The sequence below is a fragment of the Nannospalax galili genome, unplaced genomic scaffold (assembly GCF_000622305.1).
Source record: "Nannospalax galili isolate Female #2095 unplaced genomic scaffold, S.galili_v1.0 scaffold368, whole genome shotgun sequence".
NCBI lineage: Eukaryota > Metazoa > Chordata > Mammalia > Rodentia > Spalacidae > Nannospalax > Nannospalax galili.
The window spans coordinates 845,293-863,053 of record NW_008359963.1 but is presented as its reverse complement, the minus strand read 5'-3'; the positions used below and the strand labels follow the sequence as shown (position 1 = coordinate 863,053).

Here is a 17,761-nt window from a genome sequence, read left to right as displayed (position 1 = left end):
AAATCATTCTTGTCTTTTACTTAGCAGTCTAGTTCTGCCAACATGAACTTGGGACAGGTTAACTTGACAAGCTGCATAAAATCTTTGCAAATACATGTATATGCAATATGAGATGAAAATTTTCATTATAATTATTAGTTCAATTCTATATCAAAACTGAAAATGACACTTTCAATAGAAGTCAACAGGCTAATTTAAAAATGTCTATCCAAGAGAAAGGACTCCAGCTCCCCAAAAAGTAGCCCAAGGGAAATTAAAAAATAACAAAAGTGGGAGACTGGCACCATCAGATATAAAGATCTGCTAATAAACTATGTGGTACAGACATAGAAATGGAGAAATAGGCTCCAATAAAAAAATCAACCCTATTAGATATGAAAACTTGACAAGCTAAGTATCAAGTCAATGATTTAAAGCCATGGGAAACTGGCCACCCATCTAGAAAAAAATAATCCCTACCTCAAACCTTAAAAAAAGAAGCTCCACACAACTAAAAATTGAAAAGTTTGAATATTTAAAATGTTTAAGAAAAAAATCACAGAAAATGTCTTTACAAAGATAGTTTAAAAAAATAGGATACAAAATGCACAAACTATAAAAGGAAAGAGGCTTTACGGCATTAAAATTGCCTTCAGCACAACTTGAACACAATAACACAGTAAATATTCCTAAAAGCCAGGACTTAGGGAATTTTCTCATAATGCACGTAACCAATAAATAAGACATAAAATGAGAAATCTACACATTTACTAAGAAAAATAAAACCAACTGAAAAATGAGTACCTTATGCGATCTGGCAATTCATAGAAAACACAAACGGTGAAATCAGACATACAATATAATCTTATAAGTAACCAGGGCTTGCACATTCTGGTGTTTCAAAAAAAAATAGGCTACATACATTCACAGCCATGGAGAACAGGCATTTAAAGAAGGTGTGGCACCTGTATACACAACATTTCAGACTGCATTTGTCAAATACATATTAATGGGATAAAAGTAAAAATATCAGTCTCTTAAGGTGAGGCACACAAAAGTCTAGGAAAATACTTAATAAGCCATCATACTTCAAAGACTATAATAACAGGTCTCTCTTGTTACTATGTTTTTGTAGTTGATCTTACCTCTGAAACTCAAGCAGAGAACTGCTGTCATGCCATTCTGTACTTACCTTAAGTTGATTATAAAACTGTATGATCTTTTCTTTCTGAGGTGGCCAGTGCTGAAATCCTAATTGTTCTGTTGCGATGTATATTGCTTTCTAAAAGGAAATGCATACATTAACTTAAAGTGTACTATAAACTGCATACTTATTTATTTACTGATTGATTGATTGACTGATTGATTGACTGACTGATTGCATACTGGGGATGGAACCAGGGCCTTTCACAAATTAGTCAAATGATCTACCACTGAGCCACACCTCCATCTCAAATCCTTAAATCTTAATCTTAACTAGGAATTATTACTTAGTTTAGGAGAATATTTTTCATTTTTTAGTTAATTAACTTCTTTCTTTAAAAATAATGAAAACTATCATTATTCTCTCAAGAAAAAGACAACACACAGAAACTTTCATGTTTTCACATCTTTGGTAGTGAATTCGTAATTCCTTGCCCCCACACCAAGAACCCACACTTTAGGATACATTAAGAACAAGCTACACACCTTTAATCATCCTACAGTAAAAGAAAATGTCAAAGTGTCCTGTATCTTTTTGTAATTCTAATCACTGTTAAGGTAGGTTTTCAATTTTGTAATGATTGGGGCTGGACAGCTGGCTCAGCAGTTAAGAGTCCTAGCTGCTTTTGCAGAGGACACAGGTTCAGTTCCCAGCACGCACACGGTGGCTAACAATTGTTCATAACTTCAGTTACAGGGGACTGAAGTCCTCTTCTGGTCTCTGCAGGCATTGTACACAGGGGTGTCTTACACATACGCAGGCACTCATACATATAAATAAAAATAAATGAACAAATTTTGTTTGATTATTTTAATGTTTCGATGAGAAGAATATTCTAAGACAGTAAATAAAGTTGATAAGATTGAAAACATAATACACTTCATCAAAATACCCGAGTAGTTGTAGCTTGGAAAGATATTCGGTATCCCAGCAAAAGGAATCAGGACAACCACTATAAAGCAATTCTTAACAGAGCTCATGGGAGGCACACACTCCAACATGGTGGTGGCACACACCTTCAACATTCTGTGTTGATCAAAAAGCAGAACCCCTGGCCAGAAAGTGAACAAAGGCACGACAGAGTCCTAAAGGTCCTAGCAGACATTTTCAGAACATCTCATCCAATAGCTGCTAAAAACATATTCTCCTTAACAACACATGGAAAATTCCCACATATATCTCATCATTGGCCACAAAATAAGTATCAATGAATTTTTAACAACTGAGATCATAAGATGTGTCATGTCTGACCACAATAGTATAAAATTAGAAATCAGTAGCAGGAGGAATGTCCAGAAGAACCAGCAAGCTAATGAAGAAATCGTTTGTAAATGTGTGTGTGTGTGTGTGTGTATGTGCCCCTGTGTGCCATGGTGCAATTGTGGAGGTCAGAAGACAATTTGTGGGAGGTACTTCTCTCCTTCCACCATGTTGGACCTAGGTCAAACTCAGGTTGTTTGGCTAAGTGGAAAGTGTCTTTACCTACTGAGCCATCTCATTATTCTAGAAATTATAAAATGTATTGAGACAAATGGGATCATAGCAAAAATAGGACTTGGAAGTTTATAGACTAATCACTATCAAAAAAGAAGAAATATAAATTAAATAAAAAATAAAGAATAAAGGTGAAAATACAAATGCCAATGAAACCAAGTTTTTTATGCAACATGTGTGTACCCATGCATGGGTATATATGCAGGTGCATGGGCACATTTGTACGTGTCAGAAGACAACCTTGGGTGTCATCCTTAGAAACACTGTCCACATCCTTTGAGACAGGATCTCTCATTGGCTGAGAGCTCACCAATTAGGCTGCAATGACCCACTAGGGAATCCCAGTGAGCCTCCTGCCCCCACCTCCCCAGTAGAGGGACTGTGAGTGTGTAACACCACACCCAACTTTTTACATGTATAAAAGTCTTCATGCTTGGAGGCTGGGTATGCTGCCACATACCTTTAATCCCAGCCCTTGAGAGGCAGAGGCAGGCAAATATCTGTGAGATCCAGGCCAGCCTAGTCCATATCATGACTTCCAGGTGAGCTGGGACTAGGGAGACCCTGTCAAAAACAGCAGCAACAACAACAAAAAAAAAAACCCATCAAGTCTTCATGCTTGGGAGGCAAGGACTTTACCAACTGAGCTACCATCCTAGTCCCAAAAGTTTTTTTTTTAAGGTAAAGTTTAAAAATGTTTAGCTAGACAAAGAGAGAAAACTCATATAAAGCCAGAGATAAAAGGCAACATTACAATGAATACCACAATCATCAAAAAGGATCATTAGATACAATTATGAATAATCACATGCCAACAAATGAGAAAATATAGAAGAAACAGACAAATTTCTGAACATGTGCAACTTACTAAGCCTAAATCAGGAAGAAATAAGATGCCTGGAGAAACTCATAATAATAAAGAGACTGAATCAATAATAAAAAGTTTCCCATTAAAGAAAAGCTCAGAACCAGATGGCTGGTTGACCAAGACCAGATGTAACAATTCTTTTCAAACTTTTTTTTTTTAATCTAGAGGGAAAGAACTCTTCCAAATTCATTGTACAAGGTAAACATTATTCTGATATAAAAACCGGACAAGGACACACAGCAACAAAGGAAAACTAAAGATCAATACTATCCTTGAGGGATACAGTTGCAGAAATCCTCAATGAAATCACCATGACCTACTGAGATTTATCCCAGGGCTGTAGGGAGGCTTCACAGAACAGAAAGCGTGAATGTCACTGCATCAGCAGGAGGAACAAAAGGCACAGTATCATTTCAGCAGACACAAAAAAGCATTTGCTTGGAGGAAATTTTGGTCTTACAAACTTACATGAGTAAAAAAGAAACCAAGTGACTTAAAAATCTTACTCAAAAAGCTGGAAAACGAACAAAACCCAGAATAGAGAAAAACAGTCAACATTCAAACAGATGCCAGAGTTTGGAAACAGAAGATTGGTTTGGTTAAGAAAAACAATTAGATAAAAGTGCTAGGTAGTCTAAGAAAGAAAGCGTAAACTAGGAAAATAAGTAATTTGGGGAATGATCTGGAAAGCAAGATATTGAAAGAATCAAGACGATTTGCTTGATTCCAATACTAATACATTTTAAAACTTGAATGAAATGCAAGTATTTTTCTAGTTTAGCAAACCTGTTCCAAGGAGAACTATGAAGTTTAAGATAGAATTATTTTCACAGATAAGAATCATAGACGGACGAATATTATCATAAAATTAGTCTTAAATGATCTTGAAGAAAAATTCTTCTAATCCTTCCTACATCAACTATGTTAGTTTTTGAAAGGTAAGTGCTTCATGTGTGCTAAAAATATGTATTCTGTGATTGTTACCCTACTATTTGTATTAAAGACTAGCTATAAAGCTGTTTATATTGTATTTTCTAAAATAACTTAAAGAAAAAAAAAAAAAACACCTCAAGTCAGGTCCAAGGGAAAAGAATCCACACATTTTAAAGGTTTAGAGAGCTAGGAAACAGGAAGAAGCTCCGGTAGAAAAACGGGGCGAACAGGAGGAAGTAGAGGAAGGCAACCACCTGGGAGAGCCAGATTGTGATAGTGAGTCTTTGTTGAAATAATTTTGATTTTGTCCTGAAGGTGACGCTAATCCCAATAGCGGCTTTGTGAATGTGATCAATCACGTTTTAGGGAAACAGCTCTGGAAGGCATGTGGAAACATGCTGGAATACAGTATACACAGAATTCTACCAAGAACATGGAGTAACTTTGGTGATGTTACAACTAATCTCAGGATACTACATCAAAGTAGGAAGAGCAAATATCATTCATCATTCAAATCACGAGGAAACAGAGAACTCAGTATAGGCAACCCTCACTGCCTGTTTGTTCTATTAGACCATCATGTGCTTAAAGCTATCCCTGCCCCCTAGGAAAAAAAGTCTGCAGATACTTTTATCCCCTAGTCCCCTGATGAATAGAGTGCTTCAGGAAGAACTATAGCGTTTTAAATCCAAACATATTTTAACTTAATATTATATATATGAGTAATTTGTGATGGTTTTCAAAGGTCTTAGTACCTCTAAGTCAGGCTGATTTTCTTTTGAAACTGTTATTCCAAAAAAAATATCTTCTATGATCTTTTCGAAAGGTAGGACATCTTCAGGAAGAAGCTTAGATAAACTAGCTTCTCTGACTGCCTCAATAATGATCAGAGATTCATCTGCTTCAGAAACTTCGTCACTGTTGTCACTTTAGAGATTGAAGAAAACAAACAAGTTAGCAAGCCTGTTTTGCTGACACTAAACACCAATCACGTTCTTTTTTTAAGGCCTGGAGGCAAATGCCTTTACCCATTGAACCATCTTGCCATCTCCCTCAAAATTGTTTTAATTTGTATTTTCCTGCTGGCAAAGGATGTTGAATACTTTTTAAAGTATTTAGTGGTCATTTGTATTTCTTCTTTTGCGAACTCTCTGTTCAGAGCTGTAGCCCAATTTTTAAATTCAATTAAAATTAATAATAATAATGAAAAAGGGCAGTAAAATAAAAACAGTAAGATAAAGTCAAAATACTATTAAATGTAGAGAGGAGGAGAGATATAAACAGAGAAGACCAAAATAAATAAATAAATAAAGTAAATAAGACAATGAAAAAAAATTAGAGTAAGGAAAACAAAAATATAGCCTCCAAACGGAAGAAAAATAAACACACTTGAATGACTGATGATGGTCATAACAAATACAAACACACAGAATTTTTATGAATGCAGTCAAATGAAAAGCCTGCTTTCAGATGCACCTTCTGCTCCTTCCCACGACTGTGGGATGTGCACGTCTGTGGCTGGGCTTGTCATTGCTTTGGGTCACAACTTGTTTTCCTGATCGTTTCTGGCATCTTTTCTCTTCATGGATTTCTGAAGCTCTTCTTCTCTTTCTTTGGAATAAAGTCCATTTTTCTTTACTACCATCTCCTTTACTGGCTCACACAGAGGCAGCTCTAGTCATCCATTTTATTCAGAAGCTCAAATCATTGGTTTTCTCTATACCAATAACAAATTTACTCAGAAAGAAATCAGGGGAAGAATCCTACTCCACAATAGCTGAAAAAGCCCCAAGAAGGTAAAAGATCTCTACAGTGAAAACTATAAAACAGTGAAGAAATTGACATGAGAAGGTGAGAAAATCTCCCATGTTTGGTACCGGCAGACTCAATATGGTGTGAAAATGAGTACATTATAAAGAGGAATCTACAGACTTAGTACAATTCTCACTAAAATTCCATTGCACAGAACTAGACAGCCCTAAAATTCATCTGGAAGCACAAAAGACTCCAACTAGTCAAAGCAATGGTAACTGTAAAGAGCAGTGTTGGAGGTCGCACATTACCTGAATTCAAATCATATTACAGAGGCATAGTAATAAAAATAGCAGAATACTGGCACAAAAACAGGCATGCAGGCCGTTGGAACAAAGGACCCAAAATAGAATCACACAGTGAGGGGCATGTGATTTTCAAAAAAGGGAGCAGAAGCATACACTGGAACAGCCTGCCTCTTCAACAAATGATACTGGAACACTGGATGTCCATAAGCAAATTACTGAAAAGAAATCCATAGCTTTCACCTTGCACAAAACGCCAGTTGAAAATGGATCAAACTTCATATGCTTAGATCTGAAACACTGAAACTTCTTCAATAAAACATTTCAAGATACAGGCATAGGCAGGGACTTTCTGAAAAGGACTCTAATAGCTCAAGAAATACAACTAAAAACTGACAAATGGAACTGCATGAAGTTAAAAGGCTTGTGCACAGCAAAGCAAAAAGTCAGCAGAGTGAAGTGACAGCCTACAAAATGGGAAGAAGTGGACTGGAGACATGGCTCAGTGGTTAAGAGAGCTGGCTGCTCTTGCAGACAGAGGACCCAGGTTCAATTCCCAGCACCCACATGGCAGCTAACAACCATTCCAGTTCCAGGGGATCCGATGCCCTCTTTCGACCTTTGAAGTCACTGCATGACATAGGAGCATTTACATACATGCAGGCACTACACTCATACACATAAGATAAAAATATGATAGAAGTAACAAATAACAACTAGCATTTACTGAGTACCTTTTACTAGGCACCTTTTAAAATTTCTTCAACAAGTCATTCCACTAAGTTTTTGAACCGCCTAAGAAACGGAAAGGGAGCAATCTTGGGAAGAACGATGGTGCGTGGACGTGATGGTTAATCCTGGGTGTCAATTTGACTGGCTCTGGGATTAACTGAAATGAAAGAGATTTTCTTGACTGGATCATCTGAAGCTGGAAGACACACCCTAAATGTGGTGGTACCTTCTGATAGCAGCCCATTTAAAAGGCCTTGGCAGTAGAGAGCATTTGCTTTTGCCACTTGCCTTCTCTCTCTCGCTGGTGAGTTTGTCTTGCTGCTGCAGACTGAAGACCAGCCAATCTTTTGGAATTCATCAGACCTTCAGCACTAGATTGGGACTACTGAGACATCCAACCTCGTGGACTGAGTGACTACTAGATGTGATGTAGCCATTGTTGGACTACTCGGACTCTATCCTGTGAGCTAAGTTGATAAATCTCTATACATATATATTCATTCTACTGGTTCTGTTTCTTTGGAGAACCCTGACTAATACAATGGACAACTGAATTGAAACTCAGCGAGGGCTCATAGGCCATGCCTATAGCCACTCCATCATTCCATTGTTGCAGGGGGAGACCCATATTGGATTGGGACTGATAATAGTCTTTTGCATTTTTATAAGAACACATCTCTGAGTGTTTAGTCTGTGCATGCTTTACAGGGAGAGGACAAGAGTCTACCTGATGTCAGAGGTAGGGAAGCACACACGGTTCCACAGCCCTTTGCTGGGGCTCCAGGGAATAATCATGACCTCTTGGTATCTTTTCCCCAGGACAAAACTACTTCTGTTTTAAAGAAAATGATGAAAAACAAAAGTAGGGGCTGGAGAGATGGCTCAGGGGTTAAGAGTGCTGGCTGCTCTTGCAGAGGACCCAGGTTCGATTCCCAGCACCCACATGGCAGCTACAAACCGTCCTTAACTCCAGTTCCAGGGGACCCAGTAGCCTCTTCTGGCTTCCTCTGGCATTGCATGACACGGGTACACTTATAGACAAGCAGGTAAAACACTCATACGCATAAAATAAATAAAAATAAAGCAAAACTGAAACAATGAAAAACCCCAGAAAACTCCAAAAAACAAAAAACAAAACAGAACAGGATGACCAGACCATCTAGTTGGAGATCAAGTGTTAAACAGAGATACGGGGAGATAATAGCTTATGTAAAATATAGTAGTGCTATAATACGTTGCCGTTCAATATAAAGGTAACACCTCACTAAAGTCTCATAAAAGAGTACTTTGGGGGCTAACATGTGAACCACCATCAGTTCTATTTTAATTTAAGAATACACAAAGTTTTAGATAAATGTTAACATCTAATCTAAGATTCATGAAAAGGCCAACTGATAACATTACTCATTATGACTTTATGAATTTACTTCTTTGAATTAACTGAGACTTGGTCTAATACTCTGGCAAGTCTTCTAAATGTTAAAAATGTATCCTTGAAAAGATGTTAATTCTCAAGATAGTAACAATTTTTTCCTATCACATGAGTCCTAAGACTCAGACTCTTGGGTAAGGTTTATTTTATTTAATTAATTAATTAATTAATTAATTAATTAATTTGTCTTTTTTTTTGAGACAGGGTCTCCTGGTAGACCTAGCGGTCCTGAAACTCATTCTGTAGACCAGGCTGGCCTCAATCTTACAGAGATTCACCTGCCTCTGCCTCTGAGTGCTGGGATTAAAGGGCTGTGTTAAAGGAAAGAGGAGTTTTAGGAAATTCTCCTAAGGGAAAAAAGGGAGAAAACTGCCTATGGCACGCATGAAAAAACCACACCTCCCCAAAGATGTGCTCATTTCCTCAACCCCAGCATCTTTCAAAGCTACTTAATGTGGTGAAAGAGAGGTTTTCTTCCTAGGCGGTGTTGGCCTCGCTGTTCTTTTTTCATTTAGGAAAGATTACAACTGGATATTCCATTTCTTTAACAGACATGGACATTTTCAATTATCTTTTTTTCATTAAGTCTTTTCACTGTGCACATTCAGTGTACGCAGCACTGTATTTCATAAGGACATTCTAACTTGAGAATATAATATACCTTGAGCTTATTCTTCCCATGTCTGGCTTCCCCGCCCCGGCCTCCTCCTCTGAATCCCCTTTGTTCCTCTGTACAGTTTTGCTTTTACTGTCATGTCATACATCCATACATGATTTAAGTATAAAATCTACAAGCTACATATGAAAGGAAACAAAATATTTGACTTTCTGAGAATGGCTTAATTTGCTTTAAAATATATTATTTTTAAAAATAGAATTTTGGTGAATTTCATATATATTTAGACCTCCCCCATCTATCTTCAGCCCTCTTATCTCCCCCTCCCCCCGCACTGGATTTCATGTACTCTGTCATATACGTGAAGGCCTAGCGAGTCAAATTTGTGTTCCCAAATGTCCTTCGGTATGGGTCCACCCACTGGAGCCTGGTTAACCTACCTAGCATCACACCCTTAAAGAAAACCAACTCTCTCTTTCCTAGCAGTTATTGGTTGCCAAGAGTTCCTCAGTTAAAGTTGGGGCTTCTTTACTTCCCCACTTCTATTCTGGGATTATGTCTGGCTTGAGGTTGCGTGCATCTCATGCGTACTGTTACTATTGTTGTGAGTTCATATGAGTAACTTCCAGCTGTCTAGAAAACTCTGTTTTCTTGTTAGATGTTATTACTTAAAATTTTTTTTGAATATTTGTGAATTTCATACAATACATCTCAATTATATTTAGCCCCCCTTTCCCTATTTGTAACTCCCCTAGCCCACCCACAGAACTTCATGTATTTTGTCATAAATGTTAAGGCCTACTGAGTCAGTTTTGTACACCCAGATGTTCCTCGGTGTGAGCTCATCCACCAGAGCCTCTTCTATCTGTCTAGTGTCACTCCCTTAAAGAATATCAGCTCTTCAGACAGGAGAAACCGTCCTTGGAGTCGTTGGCCAGGGTGGTCCAAGAAACTACCCTATACAGGCTATTGCCGCAGTCCTTGATTGCATCACAGAACTTGCAGGCAAGACCCTGCTGCTGAAGACAGAACATACTTCGGACACGGGATTTGGAGCAATGGAACTGGAACTGACCTGGAAGTCACTTCCCCTGAAGGCTAGCTCTCAGAGCTGTGGAGAGCACTAAGAAGATGCCAACAGAAAATATCAATCAATGGTTCAACACTAGCTTCAAGACCAAATAACCACATCAGTCACCAGCACAGAATACAACACTGGTGCAGTAGTGGCACTTTTATCTTGGGGGCAATCAACAGCTACCTAATTGGAAGAAATTGGGTAGCTGTTGGAAATTAGGAAATTGAGTTTCCTCAATGGGAGGAAACTCAAGTGTGATACTGTAAACATAACCAAATACACATGGCTGGAGTGGTCATAGATCTTAGAGAAAACCCCAAGACTGTCACATCCCTAGACTAATGTAATTTCTTACTATGTGCAAAATATGTATCCTTATATTTACAGACAAATATCCCAGTCACCACTTATCAAAGAAGCTTATTTTGTACCAGTCAGAGACTATGCAAGTACCACAACTGGTCACACACAGACACTGTCTATGAACGGCCCAGGCCTAAGTGAAACATCTATAATGTAACCTCTACACTTAAGGCTCATGGAACATCAAACAGAGGTAAAGAAGAGGACACTAGTGATCTCTCAATTCTCATTAATGAAGATCCCTCATGCAACAGAGGGCCAGAAGCATAAAATGTAGAGATTAAGAGTCTACAGAATGCTGGTCCTTGGACAGGACTCCTGTATTAAACTTCACCCACCCAGGGCTCAGGGAGCATTGTAAGAGCCAGGAAGGACATGCATGACCTTGTGGAAACAGAGTCCTACAAGCTCCTGGGATCCTGCTCATATGAATCTACAGCAATGGTGTCAGCATACACAAGTCCCATACAAACTCAAGCAGATAATAACCCAACATAGAAGTGGGGAAATGGACAGATGACCCCAATCTTAGCTGAAGAAATATTGACAACTGCTTACTGCTAGGTGAGGAAGAGCTGATCTTCTTAAGGTGAGGGACTCTGGATAAGCTGACTAGACCTCAGTAGATGAACTTGCACTGAGTAATGTCTGGGTATACTAACTTTACACAATAGGCCTTAACACAAATGATAGAATGTATGAATTCCAGTGGGAGGGCTTTCAGAGGGTGCCAGTGGGGAAGAAGGTATAAAGATGATTAAGATTGGTTGAGATGTTCTTTATAAAATACACAAAAATTCAATAAAAACAAATTAAAAAAAAATCAACTCTCCCTCACCCAGCAGCGATCAGCTTCTAATAGTTTCTTGCCAAGGTTGTGGCTTCCTGTCCATTTTCCGAGTTCTATTCTGGTTTTTGTCTGATTGAGTTTGTATGGGTCTTGTGCATGCTGTTACCATTGATGTAAGTTCATATGAGCAAGTTCCCAGAAGCCTTAAGATTCTGTTTCTTATGGTCCTGCACCTCCTCCCCTGGCTCTCACACTCTTTCTGCTCCCTCTTCTGCAATGGTCCCTGAGCCCTGGTGGGGAAGTTTCATACAGGAGTCCTGTCCAGGGACCCATGCTCTGCAGTCTCTTATTCCCTACACTCGAGTCACCACTCATCAAAGAAGCTTCTTTTGCAACAGATGGAGACTATTACAAAGTTCCACAACTGGTCACACACAGAGAATATGTGTCTGTGAGATGCTAACTTTTAAAAGGAGTTTATAGACCATCCAGGGATAATACAATCACTGCTATTACAGCATGACTGGCAGGTATTACTTGTCCTAGTTTGCCATGTCTTTCATAAAAATTAGAAGTCTTAATGTTATCTTTATATAATTGACTTTAAATATTTTGAGATAAGCAGTTCCAGAACTGTTACTAAAAGAATTTTCTTTTATGGATTCTAGATTTTGTGTCTTAGTTTAACAATTCTATGAGGCCTGTGATGGTCAATTTTGTCAACTTCATGGGATTTAGAAGCACCACGAAGACAAACTTCTGTGCATGTCTAGGAGGCAGTTTCTAGATGGGGTTGATTAGACTGGGAAGACCCACTTTATCTGGTGACACCATTCCAGGGGTTCTGCATTGAATGAAAAGGAGAAAGCGGGCTGGAGAGATAGTTCAGCAGTGAAGAATATTGGTTGTTCTTGCAGAAGACCTGGGTTCGAATCCCAGCACCCACATGGCAGTTAACAGCTGTCCATAACTCCAGTCCCAGGGGATCCGACAGCCTCTTCTGACCTCCGCGGGCATTGCATGACATGGGTGCACTTACCTACATGCAGGCAATACACGCATACATATTTTTTTTAAAAAAGGAGAAAGTGAGTTGGTCTCTGCTTCTTCAACATGGATGCACTATAACCAGCTTCCTCAAGCTCTTGATGTCAAAATGAACTATACTCTAAAACTGTGAGCCAAACAAACCCTTTCTTCCATAAGTTATCTTGGTAGTACTTGCCATAGCAATGGGCAGGTAATTAATAAAAGTCCCAAGGTTCAGTCCCTCGCACTGGGGAAAATGTCTTCTGTGCTCTGGGAATATGGAAGATAATTTGTTTCTTCCGATATTTTTATGTTTAAGCTTTCTTGCATTTAAATCTTTGATTCTTTCACAGTTTATCTTGGTACATGATTTGGAGCATGGACACAGTTTGATCTTTACCCAGATGGTGGCTAGTTTTTCTGACAATAATCATTAAAAGTCTATTATTGTCTCTCAGTTTACCATACACATGTAGTCCAAAGCATACAGTCCTATTTCCAGGACTTTTTATTCTATTTAATGGTTTGCCTGTTGACAACAGGTACCTCAAACTTTAATCATTGAACCTTTGTAACATGACTTAGTCCTTAGAAAACATTTCCCCTTAATTGCTTTTGTATTTCAATATTTTTCTAACTAGTTTATTTTTCTATGTGGATTTTAGAATCAGTTCACCTAAAAATTAAAAACCCTTTAGACATTTTCCTGTGTACGTGTGTGTGTATGCATGGTATGTGGTATAGGCATGAGTGTGTGGGTAGTGCCTATGTGCACACATGCAGAGGCCAGAAGAGGACATGGGCTGTCTTCCTCCATTGCTTCTGCCTTATTGTTTTGAGACAGAGTCTCTTACTGAACCAAAAATCTGGCTAGTTGGTTGGCCAGCAAACTCTCGGGATCCACCTGTCTTTTCTCCTCAAAGCTAGGCTTATAGGCACATGCAACCATGACTGACTTTAAAAAAATTATTTATTTATTTGTTTGGTTTTTATTTTATTTATTTTGTTTTATTTATTTTATTTAATTTTACTATTTATTTTATTTTATATTTTATTATTTATGTCTGTGAGTGTTGTGCCTGAATGTAAGTGCACCCTTGTCATCAGTGCCTGAATATGTCAAAAGAGGGCATCAGATTCCCTGGAACTGGAGTTACAGATGGTTGTTAGCTGCTATGTGAGTGCTGGGATTCGAACTTGGGTCTTCTGCGAGAACAGTGAGTGCTTTTCTGCTGCATCATCTCTCCAGCCCACACCTGGCTTATTATGTAAGTGTTGGGGATTGAAGTCAGGTCCTCAAGCTTGCAGAGCAAGTACTCTTACCCACTGAATCATCTCCCTAGTCCCCTTTTTGTTATTTTTTAAAAATGACTTAACATTTCCTTTCATAAAATAATACTGAATACTTAAACCTTTATGATGTTAATTTAAGATATTATATATTACAATGTGGTATTTGCTTCAGTGATTCACATTGCCATTACTGCCTTGCAGAGCTATTACAAGATTTTTCTCATATTGGTTTGATACATTTCTCATGCAGGTGCAGTTATCCCTCAGTATTGATTAGGGATTGGTTGTAGGACCCCTATCAGTGCAAAAACTTGTGTATATTCAAGTGTTTTATATAAAGTGGTATATTTGTATATAACCTACACAATTCTCCCATATTACTTTGAATCATTTATAGATGACTTAAAATACCTAATACAACATTAATACTACATATACAGATACAATTTTCCTTTCCAATCTGCAGTTAGTTGAATTCTCAGATATGGAATACAAGGGTAGAGTACTGGTTATATGTTCAAGTATATTCATATTTCTCATTATTTGTCCTTTAGATAGGGGCCTTCACTTCTCTGTGTCTTTTATTATGTGTAAGTAAATGCACTTTGAGAGAACAGGGTCAGCTGAGGAAAGGTAATCAGATTTGGCTCACTTTCCTTTCTCTTGATAGTCCTCAATAACCTCTACTATATTCATTCTGCTGTCATGCCAATAGCTTTCTGGTTTTGCCTATTTTCTTTATTTAAAATAAATGTTATGAATTATTTTTCCACTGGTATATCTCGCTCTGAACCTAACACTAAATTTTCAAAATTCAACTGACCATTTAAACTCATATTTCTTCTTTTCAGCCATTATCAAAACTGTCTTCAAAGTCCTCATGCCAAAATCATAGTGATCCTAAAATACAGTGTTAAAATATTTGAGTTACTAAATGTTCTCAAGAAAAAATAGCACCATTTAAAAATATTGACATAAATATACAAATAATAATATATTCTATAAAAGGAAACATGCATCCCAGAAATCTCACTTCTGTTTCTAAAATTTTTATTTCTCTTTCAAGGTGGTAATCCTAAAAGTCCCTTTATGTTCTCTCTCTCTCTCCCTCCCCTCCTCTCTCTCTCACAGGGTTTTACTACAGTGGCTAGCCTGACCTTGAACTCTTGGGTTCAAGTGATCCTGCTGTCTCAGCCTCTCAAGTACAGGCTGCTGTACTACTGAACCTAGGAAAAGTTTCTTCCTTAAAACAAAGAGCAACAAGTACTAAAAGCTACCAGCATCTGAACTAAATTATCCGTGAACTGGAAAGATGAACTAGAAGAATATTAAAGGGTTACTTTGGAGAAAACGTGATCAGCTGTCCAAAGCATTCTGAGTTAGAAACAAATACTCAAATCCTAGAATAATTCCCCAAAAGTGTGGGACTCAAATCAGCAGCATCAGCGACATGTGAGAACTTGCATATACCAAGTCCTCAGCAGTAGACCAACATACACAATTAGTAACTGGAGATAAGGCCTAGTGTTTGTTTTAGGAAGCCCTCGAAACTTTGTGATGCACAGAGTTGGAGAACACTGATCTAGATCCATAAACAGGGAGCAGTCTATGATCTGAAATAACAGGAGTGTCAACGCTTTTTCCAAACCTTCCAGGATACGCTTGGGGTCATGGCTACCTATTTACTTTGCTTTATAGTTCAGTTGGCATGGTGACAGAATTGCAGTTTCCATTTTGGGCTTGCTCTCAGCTGATTCCTGGGCCAACAGCAGGAAAGGCTTAAAGTATTTCTATATAGTCACCTTTAAATATTTTGAAATAGTGTGTTCCAGTAGAGCAATTGGTTACCACCTGGTATTTACTTAAATATTTTGAGATAAGTAGTTTCTTACCTGTTTGGAGAGCCGCTTGCTAGCTATACTATAAAGGTTGACTAGCTTTCCAGAGAGTGAGTTTGAAGATTTGAAGCCAAATGAAAACAGTATTATTTCAGTAATCATCTCATAATGGGGCACTACCATCACCACTGGGCGAAACAGAGATTTTAAGTTACCCGGGAGCTCAACTCGACCTTTATATCTAAAGGGGAAAACAAAAACAGTAACAACAAGAACAACAAAAACCTCACCACATTTTTCAAATTTAAAACCATACGCTTTCCCCCCAAATAACTCTATTGGTTTTCTATGTGACTTTTATCAGAAAATCAGTTTACAAGATGGCTCTTACCTTGCATGCCACAAAGCACCCCGGTTTATCCCATTTTATTCCTGTGCCCCATCATGAAGCTCACCTCGTATAGCTCACCTCGCAGCAGCCCCTTCTGATTCCTTAGACTACTAAGGCACTGGTTCGGGTGCTTAGTGTCCCTACCTAGCTGTCACATTCCCATTCCTCCCGCCACTCTCATCACCTTTTCTGCCCATCTTCTTCATGATAAATAGCTGATCTTGTCCTTTCTTTCTGGATGTTTGATAAGTGGAACTATCGCTTAAGTCAGAAGCTTAATGTGAGATCATCCACATGGACAAGGTAGAGATGTTCTATCTGTTTATAAAGAGAGAAGTCTGAGGGGTGAATGATACATACACAGACTTGGACAACTCACTTGTGGGCGAGTTAAGAAAAGGATTTTGGTCTGTGTACACTCGTACCAGACTATTACTTACCCAGGATTCATGGTGATAAATACTGCACATGACATATTGAGACTTAATTCTTTACCATCCAGTACAAACCTGAAAGACATTGAAGTATTTATCACTAAAAGTACTTTCTCTAGGCCAAAGCGTATTCAAACTACAGTGAATTTGGGAACTTTCTTAAGGCTGCAGTATATTTAAATCCAAACAAAAGATATTAAAAACCAAAACAAACAAAACACTGGGGGAGAGGAGGAGGAGGCTTATTTTGAGCCAAAATTTCGAGTCAGGTCTATTTGATCATAGCTAAAGATGTCTGAGTAGCTCTGTGGGAGTTGATGCTGGAAGGCATCATCAAATGGCTGATTCATATAGGGAAGAGACTCTAGGAAGCCACTGAGGACAAAAGAGCTGGGCCTGGAAGACTCAGCAGAATACAGTAGGCACAGCAGGGTTCCTGCATGGAACACAGCCCACTTTGTGAGTCTTCCCTTTCTTCATTAGAAGACACTGGCACAACTGTGAGATGGAGTCCGTGTCAAAGGCATTGGTGTCCTGTCATCAGCACCACTGGTAGAAACAATTGTGAGAAATCTTGAAGTGATTTCTTGGTTGATATCAAAAAGGGCATCAAAACACGAGGAGAAAAGCACCTGAGCCAACACCAGAGGAATCCTGAACATAAATGGGGAGAACTTTGCAGAGGCTAAGATACAGAGAAGAGTGATAAAATGTGGGTTTCTCTATCCACTGCTGTGTAAGGCCTGGTAACAGTAACAGTTTGAATGAAATCCACTCAGGTAAAGCCAGAAGTTAGTATCCATTTGCATGAGTTAGAAATATTAGATTGTAACAGAAAGTTTAAACCTAAAAATCTATGTGTGTACTGAAGTAAATCATGTGAGCTCCTGAATTTAACTGGAGATTAAAATGCTTATATCAATAAACATTTGTATTCCAAACACACATAAACTGTTATTGCAGGTTTTCAAAAAAGCATCTTAATTTAGAGTGGTGAGACAGGGGGATTCAGGTATACAGCTAGTATAACCTTTTCATGTTTTTTTTTTTAAAGGATGCAGAATTAAAGAAAAAAAATCCACACCTCTCCTTTGATTTCTTTAAAATCTGTATCCTCCGATGAAAATGTATAAGAGAAATTATAAAGAAACAACTAGACTGTATTTGCAGGGTTTGGTAGCTCTAGGAAGCTCCAAAGTTTGTTTGGGAGAAGGTTGGATATCTTTAGGT

At 38.2% G+C, this 17,761-nt stretch overlaps 1 protein-coding gene across 1 annotated transcript in view; it reads right to left on the bottom strand.

The window, feature by feature from the left end:
• The window catches only part of Dnah14 (dynein axonemal heavy chain 14), a 322,248-nt gene that overhangs the window by 190,451 nt on the left and 114,036 nt on the right, over nt 1-17,761 (bottom strand). Inside the window, 5 exon segments of the mRNA XM_029559013.1 lie at nt 1,172-1,261; nt 5,234-5,405; nt 14,692-14,768; nt 15,761-15,947; nt 16,538-16,606. Of these exon segments, the coding sequence (XP_029414873.1) occupies nt 1,172-1,261; nt 5,234-5,405; nt 14,692-14,768; nt 15,761-15,947; nt 16,538-16,606 (595 nt within the window).